At 42.0% G+C, this 18,974-nt stretch overlaps 1 protein-coding gene across 1 annotated transcript; it reads left to right on the top strand.

Annotated features, from left to right (window-relative positions):
• Positions 1-2,577: 2,577 nt before the first annotated feature.
• gas6 (growth arrest-specific 6) lies at positions 2,578-18,281 on the top strand. The gene is made up of 15 exons (XM_084361381.1): positions 2,578-3,089; positions 3,339-3,499; positions 5,898-5,922; positions 6,018-6,080; positions 9,179-9,301; positions 10,309-10,428; positions 11,518-11,640; positions 12,699-12,820; positions 12,998-13,116; positions 13,946-14,135; positions 14,229-14,393; positions 14,487-14,655; positions 14,884-15,023; positions 15,097-15,298; positions 16,125-18,281. The coding sequence occupies exons 1-15, from the start codon at positions 3,014-3,016 to the stop codon at positions 16,274-16,276; spliced, it is 1,950 nt and encodes a 649-aa protein (XP_084217507.1). The 5' UTR covers positions 2,578-3,013; the 3' UTR covers positions 16,277-18,281.
• Positions 18,282-18,974: the final 693 nt, after the last annotated feature.

Here is an 18,974-nt window from a genome sequence, read left to right as displayed (position 1 = left end):
GTACTATTGTACGAGTGACTTTCACTATTACCAGCATAACATTTTAACCCAATATCTCTTACTCAAGTTTAACTTTTGGGTACTTTATACAACACTGGTTATATACATGAATGTACTCTATACTATGGGTCTACCCAATACCGATCTGGCCAATTATGCAGTGCAAAATGACAAGTAACTAAAGTTATCAACTAATGGTGTAGAAAGTACCTCAAAGTTTTACAGTACATAAATGTACTGAGATACATTACATATACACAGTAGCCTACTTGGAAGCACTGCAGCCAAGATGCTTAAAGCATCAGTATAATTGAGCTTTAATGACAGAATGTAACTAAGTACTGTACTTCTTATTTTCAGGGACTTGTGCTTAATTGTGCATTTACACCACTACATTTCCGGTCCAAGGTTCCTGTGCTAGCAGTGTAAGGCTGGATTGAGATCAGATCAGGTGGTGTGGCGAAAAAAAGCAGGTCTTCCCATTCATTTTAATGAGGGCAGTCCATTTCAGCTGTGGCGGTGCTGGCTGCAGGGGGCCTCCAACCCAACGTTTGGAGAAAAGCAGCTCGATGTCATGTTGTGGTGGCCAATCACATGAGCCGGTGATCAGCTTTCGGCAAACTGATCAGCAGGGGTTCCCAACATGTCACACACATGGACCATGGAGTGACACTTCCACATTCCCACACCGCCACACAAGCCTGGTCTGATCTGAATGTACCCTTAACAACACCAACACTCCACCAGTGCTCCAGACCTCTAGCTGCACTGCTAACTGAGTTTACCAGCTAATGGCAGTTACTAGGGATGCACGATATGGATTTTTCAAGTGGATATGGATAACCGATAATTACCTGCTTCTCACGGCTGATACTGATACCCAATAATAATTTCCCATTTTTGTATTTTAAAAATAAGCAATAATAATAACACACAGGTGCAGCAGCTCTATGTTATGAACGCGACAACAGCATTGTTGATGTTGTTCTTCTTCTGTGTTTAGTAGCGGCTGGCAATCAACTTTAAAGGTGCATACCGCCATAAACTTGTGTGTAAATGCTGCCCTTGATAAAATGGCAATCTTGAAGATTTCCGGAAGCTGCAATTGCAGGTGTATTTTTGGACCTCACTGCTTCCCACAGATCCAGTGTCGCCTGTGTGACGTCTGTCAGTTGGCAGCTTTGCCATGTCTCCATAACAACACCACATGAAAGCAAGTTTGCACTTTTTTTTAAGGTCCATCGTCCGCTGTTATCTGTCTTTTCTTTGTTTGTTCGGTCATGACCGTTAACAGTAACATTAACCGTTTACTCCAACACTAGCAGAGACCAGAACAAACAAAACTGTTATGTTGCGTGCAAACCACCTACTCTCTCTGGCCAACCGACTTGCCCCTTTTAGATAGAAAATGCGGCACATTCGCAGCCAGGTAAATGCTGCAATCTGCCGCCTTGTCTATGTGAAACGGAGGTGTAATAATTCTCTTTTTCAAAAAAGGCGCCACTGGGGTAGGCGTAAACATGTGATGTGACGTGAAGCACGAAGTTGGGCGTGAACAGTGACGTAAAACAACTGCTTTTTCTTCTTTTTCTGAAAGCCACGTCAGCTAAGCTCCTCGGCGACCTTTTCGTTCAAAATACCATCTTTCACAGTCCCCGTGATCTGGTTGTTAATGATTCTCTCGGCTGTGATGGCTAGCATCTCCCGGATCTCAGCGGCTTTCCAGTTCCTCATCTTGACGTCCGCGGATGAAGTGATGAACTGACAGCTGTGATCAGCTGTTTCCTGCTTTTAAAACTCGCCGCTGTGGGTCGCACAACAGTGCACACGTCATCGACACCTCCGCCCATGTCACGCAATTGCCGGCACATCGATGCCTTGGATTTGCATAGCAATGGAGGCGGCAAAAAGTGTCCCCTCTGACGCGTAGTATTGGCGGACCATAGCCGCAAGGACAGCCTGCTGTCCAGTATAAAAACAGCTACTAACTGTGTGCCGCTTGTGATATTTTCTGGGAACGACACCACGGACATCCAGTGTGCATCTTTGGTATTACAGACATCAATCATCACTGCGTTACCTCATTCGGTCATATAAAGTGTTTTAACCGATATCTATTTACATGAAAATTTAAGTCAACTAAAGCAGTTTGGCTTGGTATTATCGGTTCTATTTATCTGCTATAATTTCATTATCTGCTGATAAACGTTATCTTATCGGTCCGATATATATTGTGCATCTTGATGTTACTTTGGTGATATGCCGCCTTTAGAGGGTGGCCAATTCTTACATATTGCACCTTTAAGAACATATAAGATACTTTAGGTACTTTTACTCAAGTACAACGCATACTAGTCGGTTATGACTTTTGGGGTACTTTTAACAACACTGGCATTCATTTTTATTTTTCTTCTAACTTCAGAAGAGTTGTTGCACGCACGCACACACACACACACACACACACACACACACACACACACACACACACAGTGCAGGAGGGGAGGGGGGGAGGGATGGGGGAGAGGTGTCTGTCTGCATCGTTTCAAACTCCTGCCTGTACTTCTCAGAGCTACTCACCCTCTTGAAGCAGCAGCAGCAGCAGTAGCAGCAGCAGCAGCACAGCAGCAGAGCCGTGCGGTGATTCTCCGCAGAGTGGAGGGGACTCGGTCCGGCCAGAGAGGGACAGTGCTCGACACGAGAGAGGAGGGTCACAAAAATTAAAGTACAGACCGCAATGGGGACGAGCTGAACCGCAGGGAGAGATAAAAAAGAGGATTTGTTTGCCGTGTGATGAACGCTATGCGGGGGAAACACACGACAGTTCAGCTCGCAGCGGTGATTTAACATTAAAAAACGTTAACGGTCGGAAGTACCTGAATACCTGCAGTGTTTCGCACTAACGTTAGCCTCGGCTCGGTGCGCTGACATTGAGAGACACAGAGGGGGACAGAGAGACTACGGGACTGGGCAGGAGAAAGTTTCTCTAGCGAGGCGCAGACACAGCGGTTAAACAATGCGGCGGACCCCGACAAAGTCCCTTTCATCGGCGACCCTGCTAATACTGCTGGTCGCCCGCTGGTCCCACAGCAGTAAGTAAACAGTTACATGCTAGGTGGCTAGCTAGCTCGCTAAGTCCCCTTTGACATTTGTGTTGCGGCTGGTGATGATACATGCCTCAGTTATTAACGTCATTAACGGTGCTTTAACCGGAGACGTTTCGCAACCTTTCCTGACTGTTTTCGTTTTTCAGTGCCAAAATATTGCTCAACTCCAGAGTTGCCTGACCTTCTCTTGTCCCTGTAGGTTAATTCATGTATTTTCGGGGTGTCTTTCTGTAGTTTCGTTGTCCCCGCAAGAGGCGAACCAGTTTCTGAGCAGACACAGGAGAGCGAATCAAGTTTTCGAGGAGACGAAGCAAGGACACTTGGAGAGGGAGTGCGTGGAGGAGAGGTGCACCAAAGAAGAGGCCAGAGAAGTGTTTGAAAACGACCCGGAGACGGTGAGTATGTCGTGCGTTAATGGCACCAAACCACCAGTAAAAGTTGTGGGTTTGCATGCAGGTTTCCTCTCCAAAACACAACCACATCACCACACCTACTTCTGGCTTCTTCTCCACTGAGGTACTGCAGCATTTAAAACTCAGGGAAGTCTGTTAACTAATCACAGCACTATTACCAGCTCAAACTCAATATATGCAAGGTCGGTTATTTACATCATGTTCATATTGACTGTGAGTTGATGACGTTAATGTAACACTAGACTAATGATTCATTGTCTGGGCTGCTGGCGTTCATGCTCCAATAAGTCCAGAGCTGCTGATAGCTGTCAGTGTACATAATATTCCCATGTCAAATACAAAGGCTTGTTTTCTCCTTCTTTTGTTTGTTTCTGTGACAGACATTGAGTCAGCATGACTAAGCTTTAGTTTATGAAATACAGTTTCAGCGAAGACACTGCCATCCCTCCACCCCCCTTCATTTTTATGTGCACGCATAAACGCACACCACCTACTTTTTCTCTTAAATATATTTAATTTGCTGATATTTTGGCCCGGTCTATTGGAGATCTGCTTGGCGTAGGCCCCTGTCAAATATGGGAAACACCTGGATATCTTTTCTCCATCTATCTATCTGTAACACTGTATGATTACACATACACCTACTTTTACATATGAACACAAATCCGTGTGAGTGATGCAAAACAACCCTTCTGATTCTGACTGGTCACTTTGGGAGCTGATTAGCTGTTTTCTGTCAGAGACTAAGAATGTGTTTAATTCAGCACAGAAATTCACATTACCTCACTAATCTGTTAACATGCTCCCACCCTCTTTTTTTATATGTTTACCAATAAACAAATCCATCACCCTGTGTGTGTGATCAGGAATATTTACTGCAGATTAGTTTCTATTCTGGTTTCATGAATGCACAGATCAGCCTTTCCATCCCTTTGAATGCATAAGCCTATTGAATATGTGCTATAGCTCCAGAGATGTGTCAGAAAACGTGGCCAGTGGGAGTGTATTCATTCACCGGCTGAAAGTCTAGACTTATAAGTCTTTTAACAGACACCTGTGTGCGATGTTGCATGTGCCAGAGTGTGTTACTGTTACTCATTTTTAATCCAGACTCATGCCCTGTAAAATGTTAGCTGTCAAGAAATATCAGCAGCAAGTATATCCTGACGCTGTTGATTGTTTTTGCATGACTGACTGCTTCATTTTTAAGTCAGACATTCTTGAAGTAAATGTTAGCATTGCGCCGATGCTTGCCGTGGTCTTTAACGGCCGCTCTTGCTCTTGAAGTTTTGCTGTTGTGAGTTGTAGCGGGGATGGAGTGAATGAGGCAATCAATGACTCAGAGATTACGCGTAAGATTAGCCAAGTGGAGAGACATGCAAGCTGACGGAGGGAGGATTAAAGCGAAGTTGAGCTGGGTTCAGAGGAAAGGGGTGAGGTCAGGTGACGTCCCCTCTGGTTGAGTCGGGGACGTACATCCCCAGTAGAATAGCCCTTGCGTGCCTGTAGTTTTCTACAATGTCGTGCCACAAAGCTGCAGTCTCATTCATAGCTGCATTATTCATTCTGTCTGTCTCTGACACTGCATTTCCTTCTGCTGCAGCTCTCTGCAGAGTTAAAGAGTTGGATCGTACTTGGATGATTATCCTTGGCAACACATGCTATCACACCAAGAGTTAGTTGACTCCTTTCAGTAGGGACAGCAATCTGATAAAAAAAGGTGTCACAACTGACTTTTATGTTTAGGTAAAATTTATTAATAGTCCAAAACTAATAATTGGGCCACAGCACATCTTAACTAAATGGACTGACCTGTGCAAATCTGTTGTCGCATTTAATCAAGGGTATTATCCGTTTTTATGGTGTAATATATTCCTAGCTTTAGCTGATGTTGGTCCAAGAGACTTTTTTTTTTACCTCATCCTGCTACATCTGGCTCCTACTGCAGCAGAAGCTCCAGTCTTTCCATTGTTTGATAGATCTTCCCAAATTTTGACCTACATGTCGAACAGTGCTGCAGCCGGGAGGCGGGAGGGATGCTACTACAACCAGGAATGCAGAGAATTCTCAGGAAGCCTTTGGCAAAGGGCCGCACCCTTTAGATAGAGAGAGAGCACACACACACACGCACACGCACACAGAGATTACAGAGTAATTGTGTTGTAATCTTCATCTGAATACTAAACAAACACACACAGACACATGTCAGAGTTGTTTTAAATGGTTGCTTTTTACTCCCATGAGTATGAGCGCAGAGTTCAGGAATGAAACCAAACCAAACTTAGATTATGCTACTGATTATCTTGTTCTGTTTAGATTTTTGTGTAAATGCCTAAGTAACTTTATTCCTCTCTCTTTCCATCTCTGCTCCCTGATTTAGGACTACTTTTATCCCAAGTATTTAGGTAAGTGATCATTCTGACTACAACTCTTCATCTCTACTTATAATAGCCGGTTTGACTGATTATATGTTTATAATCTCATCTTTGTTTCTGTCTAGCCTGTGTGGAGAAGTTTGGAGATGCTGAAAAGAAGAAACAGGATCTGGTTACATGTGTCCACAGTAAGTCTTATGCCCTTTTATCTTGCTGTTTCTTTTTATTACAACCAGAGAGTAGTTTTACTGTTGGGTTGGGCTGCACTGCAGTATCACAGCTCTGCATCACTCTCAGACACGCACTCTCTCTTATAGAAAAAGAAAGATGATGAAAAGGTGCTGAATATCTTAGGCAACTCCTCCAGGTTTTTGCAGCGTGACACACCTAACAGATTCTGTGACATTGACTGTGCTATATGTGCGTGAGCCGATGCATCTATGAGTAACCTTGCAGCAGTTTGCCACAATGATGCCGCACATTGGTGAATGAGCAACACACCCCTTCAGTCGTCATATACTCACTCACTCTCCCTCTGGCTGACTGCACCAGCCTCTTCGTGAGCTGGCTCCGCGGAGGAGTGACGTGTAAAAAACGTCTGACGTGAGTGGAGCACAGGATTTCTGCTGCATCAGGATACAGGGAGCAACCCGGCTTCGCTGTTATTGGCTGAGGAACCTCGAGGGGGGGTTTCCATGACTCAGCTGCAGCATTGTGGCACAGCAGCTCTTTTTTTCCCCTTTTTATCTATCTGTCAGCACACCACCTATCTCCCTCACCACTTCTCTCTCTCCTGCAAATCTCTGCCCATCTGTCTCAGTGCAGACTAGAGGTGGGTGGTTTTCCAGTATCAAAGAGGATAATGACATTACAATGATTTATTGATGATATAAAACAGACATGCAATGTCACAAAGATGCCATGTTGTAGACAGATATAGTTTAGACTTTATATTTGATTATACCAATAGCTGATGGATTTCATTGTAAGCACAAAAGACAGTAAGTGTGGTTACATGGACAATATATTTCTTCAATCTGGTTGAAATCATTCTGATTAGAGATTCTAACTGAACTGAACGCTTAATAAAGTGATCTGATACGATGTGGGTTTACATGCCCCAAAGCATTTAAACAGAAGATAAGTAATCCCACTGTGAAGCATCTAATCAGATGGAATTAAAAAAACCTTTGTTTCGTTCATTCGTTTTCAGCTTCGTTCCTCTTTTCAAACAATCCTTAAAACCTCTAGGATCGCCAACAAAAAGATTTAATGACCACGGACCAGTTCTCTTTTGCTACCACCATTCTGTTTTGTCTATAAGCACATCACCTAATGTTACCCCCATGTGTGGAAAACATGTGAAGAAAGAATATATTTATTCCAACCAGAGAGAAACAATTGGATTATGTGTATACATGGTTATAAGGTGATCATATTTTCCTGTTAAAGTGATTATCAATGGTTTACACCCCTCTCTCAATTCGATTGAAAATTCATTCCCAGTGGGTCGTATTGGATCTGTCCCTTCAGATTGAGATTGCTACATGTTGAATTTTTTTCTGATTATTGGTGGAATACTTGCATCTATGCAAACATAGCTACTGTTTATTTTCCTGCTCCTGCCTGTTTCTACAGAATCTTTGTGAATTGCTCTGCAGAAAATTGAGTCATTTCCCACTGTAGCATGTACTGCATATGACATGAGTTGCTGCTGCTCTGTAAACTTTGGCAGGCCTGCCCAAATCATCATTGTGGTGTCCCCACAGTGTGTGCTTTATTAAATGAAATTAGAGTTGACGTTCTGTTAAGGGACCTCTAAAATGTTAAGCAGAGCAAACCAGTGAGGCTCCTGTGGTTACTCCTGCTTGCTCATAGACCCCAATGTATTACTAATCAGGAGCTTTGTTCAATTTGCTCTGTGTCATTTAAAGACTACACTGTAGCTGTGGGGTTGCAGTGTAAAGAAGTATGTACTGATACTGATACAGATTATTTCCATTTCTTTGCCATACTGCCATGTGTTTAGTTTCCACCAATAGAGTAGACCTCTCAACACTGTGACTCTTCACTCCAAAAGCTTTACACAGGTTACTTCGACTCATCAAATTTACTTTGTTAAAACATGTTGGGTGTCTCTGTAAACATCTGACAATGATGCATCAACTGACGGTTTTTCTGCATATCAAATTAGAAAATCTGCTCAACTTAATTATGTCAAGCGTTTTGACAAATTTACAGAAAATTATTTGACTTAATCAATTCCTGATTTGCTAATAACTGACACAATTAACAAACTATTAGCTAAAATAAATAAAATGTGCTACACATATCTCAATGTGGTACTACAGGTTTAATTTTGATATTAGTTCTGGTATTGTTGATGGCATTCAAAGGCAATACTACCTTTAACACAAAACTGACATGTATGTTATGAGTGTCAGAGAATATTTAACCTGGTAATGCACCTAAATTGCATTTTTAGGTTTGTAGTAGCTCACAGGACCCAGTTGTCTTAATTTTGCAGGTAACATTTTGTAAGATTCTGTTGATGAATTAATAAAAAGCTGGGATCACCACTTTGCTGGAAGCCTTCATGTGGTGCGGTTTATTTTCATTGTCATGCTGAGTCTGGCACACGTTAAAGCTCTGAAAAATTATGTTAATATAAGCTTCAGTCACTTAAAACATTGGATGTTTCACGGATGAAATTAAGGTATTTATAAGTCCAGTTTGTTCATCAGTCAGTAAAAAGGGCCTGATTTGAAAGTTGTGTTTCACACGTGAGCTTATCTCTCTCATGCTCCCCTCATTTTCTTCAGACACTGTCCTTTTTCTCTCTCCAACTGCCTGACAAGTCCGGGCATGTTAGCTGGAGTTTGAACTCCACTGCTAGGAAAAGGAAACTGAGAGGGGAGAGAAAATATCTGCACATGTGCTCGCTTACACAAGCTTGGAGTGAAAGAGAGGGCTCAAGTGAAATTATTTGATTGAAAAATAGGGCAAACAAAAAAGAGCAGATGGATGAATTTTCCATTTGATCTTTTGTGAGGACAGGTATGCTGGGAAGGATGGAATTAGGGCATCTCCGGTTGAGAGCTTAGCCAGCATTAGGCTATTTATATTGAACTCCTGATATGCAGAACATAAGAGATGCCCTTCCTCTGTCTGGTGTCAGTATAGAGTTACACGCATTGTTACATCCTGCTTGTAGAGACTCGATTCTAAAGCAATAATAACACCTCTTTCTCTGTGTCTGTCTGTCTTTGTTTTCTTACACTTAAAGATATTCCAGACCAGTGCTCCCCATCCCCCTGTAATGCCAGAGGTACGGTGCGCTGCGAGGACAAAAAGGGCGACTTCCTGTGTCACTGTTTCACAGGCTGGGCTGGAGCCAGATGTGAGAAAGGTACTGTCATCACTGTGGAAAGGGAGAGAGGATAAATAGTGGGACACTGTGTGCTGGAACTCAGCAGAGGTTGAACTTTCTGCACCGTCATTCAGTGCCATATTCAGCGTCTGTGGATAAACGTGATGGTCACTTTGACCTTGGTTCTGACAGACAACTCCTGTCCCATCCACTGAAAGACAAACACATACAGTAAATGGCACATGACAGTGATGGGAAGCCAGAGCTTTGTAATATTTTGTTTCTCATTTTGTTCATTTGAATCATGTTCTTCTAGTGTTTCACTTACTATCTTACAATTGCAACTGTTATTGTTGACATGTCTCTTTAATGTCCAACTGTTGTTGTTGTTGCTGCTGCTGTTATTAATGATGTGTGTGTCATTCAGGTCAATATGCACTGCATGTACTGGAAACCCCCACAGGACTGCATGTCCATTTAGAGGTCAAAGCTAGTCACAGCGTATAGATATGAGGGGTAGGCTTGCATCTCCTCTGAATAGAGTGAGAGTACCACCAACGATTCTACTTTCAGAAGGGAAACGTGACAAATATTAAGAGTATAAGGAGGAACTGGAAAACACAGATAATTTATAAAGGCTTACTGTGAGCGAGAGGGGAACATGTTTCTCTGATTTATGGCACGGCCACCATTCCACACATTTCCACTGTGACTCATCCTGCCACCTTACTGCGAGAGGAAACCAAAACAGATTCAGTTTGACTCGGTCTGAGTCTTTTCCACTTGACAACCGCGCTCCTCCTAAACACTCAGCTGCAACACTCCGCTACAGTGATGTAGTGTGTCAGTTATTTGTGAGGCGTCTAACAAATGTACAAGACATTAAAGTGATATTTTCAAACTGCATCAAACTTCCCGTATCTTTGAAAAACAATTACGCTAAATACAACCTTATCCTGATTTACTGTGGGAAATCTTTACAGCAGCCAAACAACCCCATGTTGCACATAGCCCATGATGATGTTTTTCCTGCGTCCTATTTGCAGATGTCGACGAGTGCAGCAAGAGAAACGGAGGGTGTGACCACGAGTGCAACAACACTATGGGCAGTTACCGCTGCTCGTGTCACCAAGGCTACATGCTGGTAGGACGCCACATGTGTAACGGTAAGCCACAAATTATAGATGGACATCATAAGACAACTGGAATCATGTCAATATTACACAAAAAACCCTGTTTGACACAGTCTGCATTTGAACAATTATGAAATCACTGTAGTTAATGTATGTGTATGTATGTATACATATTTTAATTGATTTGCAAGGATTTGGAATATGAAGAGTTTCTGTGGTTGAGGTCCCTAAAGTTATTCTAATGGCAGTGTTATTCTGTCCTATAACAATTATCTTCAACGTCCATGAAGAAAAAATTGTTTAGTTACAGGAGACCTATTCTGCTTTTTAGTTTTTTTCCTTCCTGCAGTGTATCATGTAGATCATTGTACATGTAAAAGGTCTTGAAAGTTAAAGAGCCCAAAGTGTCATGCCAACGCAAGCTCCTCTTTCTCTCACAGAAAAGCTCATCAGTATTTCCGCCTTTAATTCCCTGACTTTTTGATATCGCACTACGTCAACATTTTCCACATTTGCATAATATATACCTATATACACAGTAGAAGTGAAGCTAACTGAAAGATGAAAACAAGACAGAGCCAACTGGAGACACGGTCGGCGGTGCCGGCTCAGGCCTGTGTGAGCTGACTAATCAGAGGAGACTGGGTATTAGGGAGTAGGGACTTAAAGAGACGGGAGCTATAACAGAGCGTGTGAGACAGAGGGGGAATATAGTGCTGCAGCACTGGACAGTATGAGAAGACTGATGTTTTTTTTGAGCATTAAAGCAAAAAATTTCAACCTCACAGACCCTGAACCCACTCCAACATTACAAACTCATGTTGATAAATTCACAATAAATATATCTTGAAATTTCGTTTTGATTTAATGGTGCAGCATCTAAAAATGATGTCTTCACTTACACTTACATACATTTCAACATAAGTGTGATGTAGTTAGTCATTAGTAAGTTTCAACTCCTTTAAAATAAGTATCTGGTGTCTTTTTTGACAAATCTTTAGTGACACTAATGAGCACAGGTAAAAATCACCTCCTCAGATCACATCTCAGAAGTTTACTTTTTAGTCTTCTTGGTACTTTTCTTGTTTCTTGTCCAGCTGACCACATTTTGTGTTTTTTCAGATGTGGATGAGTGTGAGGATCCCGGTGTCTGTGGAACAGCACAGTGTGAGAATAAGGAGGGCAGCTACGATTGCTTGTGTGATGTCGGCTACGTCTATGACAATGAAACCAAGAGCTGTGTTGGTAAGAGATAAACAGACTCAGAGTTTCATGAGAACTGACAGAGGAGCAGTTTCAGCCTCAGCAGGTCTTGATGCAGCTGTGTTGTGGGGGTCAGGAAAGGAATGCAAAGACATTCAGAGAAAATCTGTATAAGTAGGTGACAGGTCACCGTCTCCATGCTTTCAGAAGAAGTTAATTTCAGGGGTTAAATACACTGATTCATTGAATCACACCCTGTGATTCACATTTGCTTGGTACATAATGTTATTGCTAGAGTATTGTTTCGGTTTCAAATTTAGTCAGGATACAAATATTTATTAAAAGCAAAATATATTAGCTTAAATGCAATAGTCAGAATTCACAAAGAAACACTTTTCAGAGTCATCTTGAGAACACCAGATCACACTTGAGACGTTTGACTTGAAAGCAACCATTGGTGCAAACACAGCACTACCATCAAGCCAAATCTTCAAGTAGCCTTAGTGGAACTTGCAATTAAGAGCACAAGATGTAAGAAATGCAAGTTTTATCTCATATGTCCTAAATTTGTAGCAAGAGGCATTAGCATTCGTTCAACATACACTTTTAGACTCAAGGACTCAAATGCTGCCTTGGTATTTAATAAGATAACATAGTAAGATTAATAACCACAACCTTCAGGTCTGTTGGTAAAAACATTAAATTAGAGTTCGCAGACTTGAACCAGAGTCATTAATCATTTCGTGTGCCCTGTTTGGCTCTGCAGTGGAAAACAGACTTTTCATAACCTCCATGTCTTCTGAGAATGTTTTATAGCCAACCTTCTCATGGCCATGTAGGGTTGTACATGAAGCGGGAGATTCCACCCAAACAACGTCAAAGACCACTTGACTCAAGTGTTGTTTTCGTTCCCTGATATGTTGACAGGAAAGACATATTTCTTTTTCATGCCATGCCAGTGTTTTTTTGATCCTTGAAAGTTCATGTTTGAACTTTATCCTCCACTAATATGACTCTGATAACTTGAACTCTCTGATTCTCTGTCTGGCTATCATCTCTCCTTCTCTTTTATCTCGTCGTCCTGCTCCATCAACTGTCAGATGTGGATGAGTGTGAGACAGGTGTGTGTGCAGAGGAGTGTCTGAACACTCCAGGGAGTTTCCGTTGCTTCTGCGATGGTCGTCAGGGCACAAAGCTGAGCCAGGACCTCAGGAGCTGTAAGGTGAAATACATGAACTGTGGCACATATTTAACAGCAATTTCATAGTTCAGCTTTCACTTTTGTCGTTAAATGAGAACTATAAACTACATTCTTAAACCATTTTCACTAAGTCAAATCAAACTCCTGAAGTAGCAGCATGTGTTCTCTTTAGCTTGTTTTCTGTCTGTGTTTTCACAGCCTTTAACTCCCTGTATGACGCCGTCTCTGAAGAGGAACTCTCGTTCCCTCTACCTGGGCCGCATGTTCAGCGGTGTGCCGGTGGTGAGGCTTCGTTTCCGCAGGAGGATTCAAACTGGGTGAGAAAGTTTTCTTTAGATGCTCAACGCTCTCAATAGTTGTCTCCCAACAAAAACATCAAACTGTCTCAATATTTTTACCTGAGGTAAAGTAGGTATAAAGACAGAAAAATTATTAAATGCTGCTGTTTTAGTTGCAGTTAAGCATAGAAGTGACCCAGTTCCAAAAAAACTATTTTAAAAAACAGTTTAATCTTTTGCCAGACTTGTTTTAGGAAGTATTAGTCATTACTAAAGCAACAAACTATCCCAGTGCTGCCTGAGGAATTGCATTGAACTCGAAACACATTGCTGAACTTTCTTCATGTTTTTGAATGCGTCAGAAGACAAAACGATTCAGTTTTTACAATGAACCTCCAGTTGGCTTTTTCTGTGGAGCTTTTTATTAATCAGCTTTTGAAAAATCTGTTGACAGTTGTGGCGATAATGACGAAGCATAATTCAACCTTTAGACTTTAATCCTGTTTTAATTCTTGCTCGTGTTTTTTTTTTGTTGTTAATGGGTGTGTTTGTCTTAAGGTGATACAGCAGGCTGAACCGTTCAAAGTTTAAATTCAAGGCCTACAAATGAATAGTTTTAATTCGAAGGGGAAAAGTGTTTTTGGCTAAATATAGTCAGGATTAAATCTATTATTAGCTGGGAAAATTCCACCCACTTTGTTTGAGTGCCAAGTGGATAACAGATGAAACATACCCTGAATATTTTGATCACTAAAAGGAATTGTTTCTCTACTAATGTCCTATTTTCCTCCTCTTTCCTTTTTTAAAAATGTATTCTCATTTATCTTTTTGATAATAATGTACTCATTCATGGCTCCTCTTTTTCCAGCTTTTCAGCAGAGTTTGACTTCCGCACCTACGACCCTGAAGGGGTCATCTTCTTTGCTGGAGGTCACCTAAACAGCTCCTGGATTGTGCTGGCAATGCACCATGGGAAGCTGGAACTGCAGCTGAAGTACGGCACAGTCAGCAGGGTCACCAGCAGCGGACCCATCGTCAATGATGGCCAGTGGAGAAAGGTTGGAGGTTTCTCTGTCATTAACAGGAATACATTGTTGTCTACATTCATTAACTGATTAAAACCTCCTTAATGTCCTGTTTTTTTCCCATAGATCTCTGTGGAGGAGCAGGGGCGGAGTCTTGTGATTAAGATCGACAGGGAGGCCGTCATGAAGATTGCAGTAAACGGTGATCTGTTCACGCTAAAGAAGGGCATGCATGAGCTCAACCTCACTGTGGGAGGAGTTCCTTTCAGAGAGGACGGCCTCGTCAATCAGGTGGTTGTTTGTATGTGCCTGTGTATTTACTTAAGTATGTACAAAAACGAGATGTTCTTGACGTATTTCTCAACTGTTTTGATTACGATGTAGGTGAACCCCCGTCTCGACGGCTGTATGAAGGACTGGAGGTGGTTGACGGGTGAAGATACGTCCATACAGGAAACCATTCGGTCCAACGACAACATGCAGTGTTTCAGCACTGAGGATCCTGGAGCATATTACCCCGGCACAGGCTTCGCTCTCTTCAACATCAGCTATGGTACAATGTGTGCATGTGGGGGTATGTGATGTATATCACAGGGGGCGGGTTATGTAACTGAGCTCAATTGCCTCTTCCTGAAGTAATTAGTCAATGTTTAACTTGTTTGGGTGAATGTTACTTGGCTCCCATCATTGCCTACTCTTATGTCAACATTTTGTTTAGTGTCTGTTTGTCGATAAAGTTCATGACCTGCTGTTCTTTAACTTCCTGTTCTCATCACTTCAGAATCACAGAACCTGAGTGTCCAGCTGAACCTGCGTCCCACGTCTGCGATCGGAGTGCTGTTTGCACTCGTTCACCAGGACAGAGTCCCTCTCTCCATCGCTCTGGCCGACTATCATCCCGGCACTGATGAATGGCGAGATGTGAGTACTTAAATCTCTGTATACTTGCAAAATTACTGTCTGATCTCAATACTGATTAATTCTGTGTCTTCAGTTTGTTCTGGTATCTGTAGGTGATGTCATCATCGCCAGCTCTCCTGCCCCCCTGTGTGACGGCGAGAGCCATAAAATCCAGGTGACGATCTCAGGCAACCAAACCCTGCTGCTGGTCGATGGCCAGCCTGGACGTAGTGAAGATGCAGATGTTCCCACTGACCTCCTGTCACAGTCCAGCACCTTTATAGGAGGCCTCCCTGGTGAGGACAAGCACATTTACATACACATTTTACAGAATGTTATTCAAACAGTATTTTAGGGGTTTGTTTGAACATTTTGCGTCACATTTTTGTTGATTTCGGAGCCCCCTGTGGACAAACGACGATTATGAAACCTTGTTATACTGCCATACCACCAGACTACAGAGCAGCTTCTCACTCATACAGTTTTAATCTTCGACCTGGATAAGTCAGAATCCGACCTGGGGGCTGGCGTTAAAAATAACTATAATAATTATACAGAAATAGTCAAACTTCTCACAGAGGTCTCTTGCTTATGTAGGTCATAAAGCGGCATCAGTGTTAAAGTGAGACTGCTTCATAACCAAATAAAAGTTCCTTGTAAACTGTAAAGAAAAATGTGTGGTCAAGAACATTAACGGAAAAATAAAAATAAATACATTTCTAAATTGTAAAGCCAAACCGAGTCTTGTTACATTCAGAATTCTTGAGCTGAAATATGTATGAAGGTGTTTTCTCCCTCAGCCACATCCGTCTAAATCATCCAAACATGTCAACAATAAATTATCCTTCTTTTTGTGAATGGCTCACTTTGTTGTCATGTACTGTAGCCGACTAAATAATTCAGGATATCCAACATTCCCCAAACTAGAAAGAAAACATGATAAGGAATTTGTTATTTTCACCAAAATGTCAACAGCTTGATGAAACTTATCATGTTTATTTGATAAAATGTTGGTTAATTGTTGGATAAATCTGAATAACATAGTTTTGCCTACTCATTGTGAGGTCACAGTTGAGGCTCAGTCCATCTGCTGGATCTCATGTTGTCATTTCTTCCCCTCAGATGTCCCGCTGGTGCACACGCTGGTGTCGGCACCCTACAGCGGCTGTATGGAGGTCAGTGTTAACGGACGGTCGGTGGACTTGGACCGGGCCATCCACAAACACAACGACATCCGCTCACACTCCTGCCCCCTGCTGGACTCTCTCCAGTGACCAGAGCTTCAGTCTGCCAGCACTGATCCATACGCAGTTCATTCAGGCAATGGGGATGATTTCCAATATATTTATAAAAGCTTTGACCAGTGGGGAGATGTTTTAGATTGGAATGTAAACAAACAAAACAACTGGGCCGGGTATCCTGGTGCAGCTTGGAGCCTTAGTCCAGGGTCACCCTGTCCTTTTAACTGTGATGACACTGCTGCTTAGAGGCATTTGCAGGGAATTTCACAGTATTCTCAGTATAATGACTCGGTAAGGTAGTCAGTCAGACAATGAGCAACATCTGTACTAGGCAGAAGATATGGGAATAAATGCTGCACAACATTGCCTCAAAAACTGCCCATGTATCACAGCCTTGTAAGCCCACAAGAACACACAGGGCCTTATCTAGATCAATGTCAAACAGTTGGTCTTGGGTCAGCCTGCTGCGCCTGGCATCCTGTGCTCTGTAGGCAGAGTGACACTCAGCTGGTAGAGCTGTGGTCATGTTGCTTACATCCAGTTCACCTACGGCCCACGTTCACAACGCTTGAAATAATCAAGTGCTAACGTAGAACCCGATGAAATAAAAAAAAAAAGGGGGACCAGATAAATAGTCCCACATCACCACCCTGCTCAGAGAAATGTGTGAATAGGTGCTCAGATCTTCATGAGTGTTTGCTGCATCATGACTGAGGGGTTGATTGGGGACTAAATGAGTCTTATTTGCCCCTAATAAGCTGAATCCCCTCCTTCCCTCCAGCAGGGAAGAGCGCTTTAAGGCACAACTTTGTGTTCTGTAGAAAACCTTGCACATTGTTGCAGGTGGAAATGGACTGCGTGTGAAGCCATTTTCTTGATTTCCTTTTCGACTAAAGTAGCACTCCATGTCTGCCTGCAACCTTAAAAATCAACCATGTGCCTCCAAAGAACAACCAACCCAAACTCTACAACAGCTTCCCTCCAAACAGGTGAATCATTTCACAAATGTGCAGTACTGTAACACACTAACAGAGCTAATGCTTCTCCTAATGAAATGTTGTACTCATTGCAGTTAATACACTATGCATTTCCACCTGTGCTTTTCAGTGTATTCTAGTCTTTCAGAGAACTGACTGACACCCTGATTCTCAATAATCTTCAACACAAAGGCCCCTTCTTTCCCTCAGAAACACCCACTCACAGTTAAAACCTGCCATTTACCAATCTGAGGACGATAGATGAGTCACAGAAGCACAGAGAGACGGGAAGGGGCCCTCTCCACGAAGGAGAGAGAGCAAGCACTGCATCGAACGCACCACACAAGCTACTGAGAGTAAAAAGAGTGCGCTGTAATATACTGAATATGTAAATAACGTGACTGTACAATGCTTTGTAGAAGACAGAAAACGAACACTACCTTATGCTCACTGAGGTTTTCTGCACATTTAAGTTGATTCAAAGTCCAACAGTGATCTGAGTCTCTCAACTTCATCTGCTTCTTAAAAAACGAGCGACAGATACAGGAGTCTTTTCATGAAATGGGAGTTGGGAGACTGCGAGAGCAATAGCCAGGGATCAAAGTATCCTAACTCTGTAGGGACTCAGTTTTTTTAATTTGATTTTATAGGTGCTGAGCAAATGAAAACACAATAAAAACAAAGAATGTCAGAGGAGCATTGCGAATGAGAATGCCAAAAGGGCTCCAGTGGTATTTTACTTCCCTCTCTAATGTATCATTTTCTAGTTTTCTGATGAATGAATGCCAGAATATAGAGCTTGACAAGTTATTGTTTGTTCTTTTTATCATGTGTTGTATATTGAACTTTAGTTTTTATTTTTCACTTTTACTGCCAGTATGTGTACAATGCTGAGAGAAGTCTGCCTTTTGAGTTTTAACTTCCCTCAACAGTGAAAATCCTATTTAAAAAAACAAAAAATAAAAGCAGTTGTATGAACATCATAGAGTAAAATTGTATTTTCAAAGAACACATTTGTATGCTGTGTGGTTATGTGAAAGATAAACTTTTCATGTCCTGCTCCTTGTGTGACATGTTGTTAATGGTCTACACTCGAGGTTTAAAGGGGCTCTGTGGATCATCTGTAGTGCTGGAAGCCAACCAGCTCCATTTCTAAATGTTAGCTATTGTTGCTCTCTGTTAGCGGAGTGGAGAGAGGCACTGAGACAAGGTCGAGTACGTACACAAAGTCACATCCTTTGGACAGTCCAGCAGCATTAAACAACTTAAAAAATCGTCTGTACGCTTGTATAGGCAACTACAAGAGACGGGGGAGGTCTAATTTTTCACATCACATTACAACCCGCTCACATATGGCCAATAAAAAAGTGATTGAAACATGTAAATTGCTACAGATTGTAACATAGAGCCCATTTAGTCTCCTAGCCTTTTCCCAATACACCTTTTGACTGTCTCATTCACCTCTTATTGAAAAGACGAATGTCTCGCTCTGAAGTTAAGAATCACGGCAGGGCTGGTCAATATATGCACACACATTTATGGTTATTATTGTGATAGGAGACTATATACTGTCTATAGAGTTTGGATATAATTATATGACGTGGCATAACTGTTGTCCTTTCCTGGTTTTAAAGGGGCACTATGTAGTTTTGGAAAAGAATTGTAATATTTACAGTATTAATGAGGTAATAATATAAACTCAGAAATGGATCGAGGTATATATCGTGTATCGTGATATGGCCTAAAAATATCTG

Source organism: Pagrus pagrus (genome assembly GCF_965226575.1).
Source record: "Pagrus pagrus genome assembly, chromosome: 1".
Taxonomy (NCBI): Eukaryota; Metazoa; Chordata; class Actinopteri; order Spariformes; family Sparidae; genus Pagrus; species Pagrus pagrus.
This window is presented reverse-complemented; position numbering and strand designations above follow the sequence as displayed.

Excerpts from the sequence above, each read along its gene's own strand:
- gas6 (XM_084361381.1), top strand. The coding sequence starts at position 3,014 with ATGCGGCGGACCCCGACAAAGTCCCTTTCATCGGCGACCCTGCTAATA. Across the intron at positions 14,394-14,486 it reads AGGACGGCCTCGTCAATCAG|GTGAACCCCCGTCTCGACGG; the intron begins GTGGTTGTTTGT and ends ATTACGATGTAG. Across the intron at positions 15,299-16,124 it reads CTTTATAGGAGGCCTCCCTG|ATGTCCCGCTGGTGCACACG; the intron begins GTGAGGACAAGC and ends TCTTCCCCTCAG.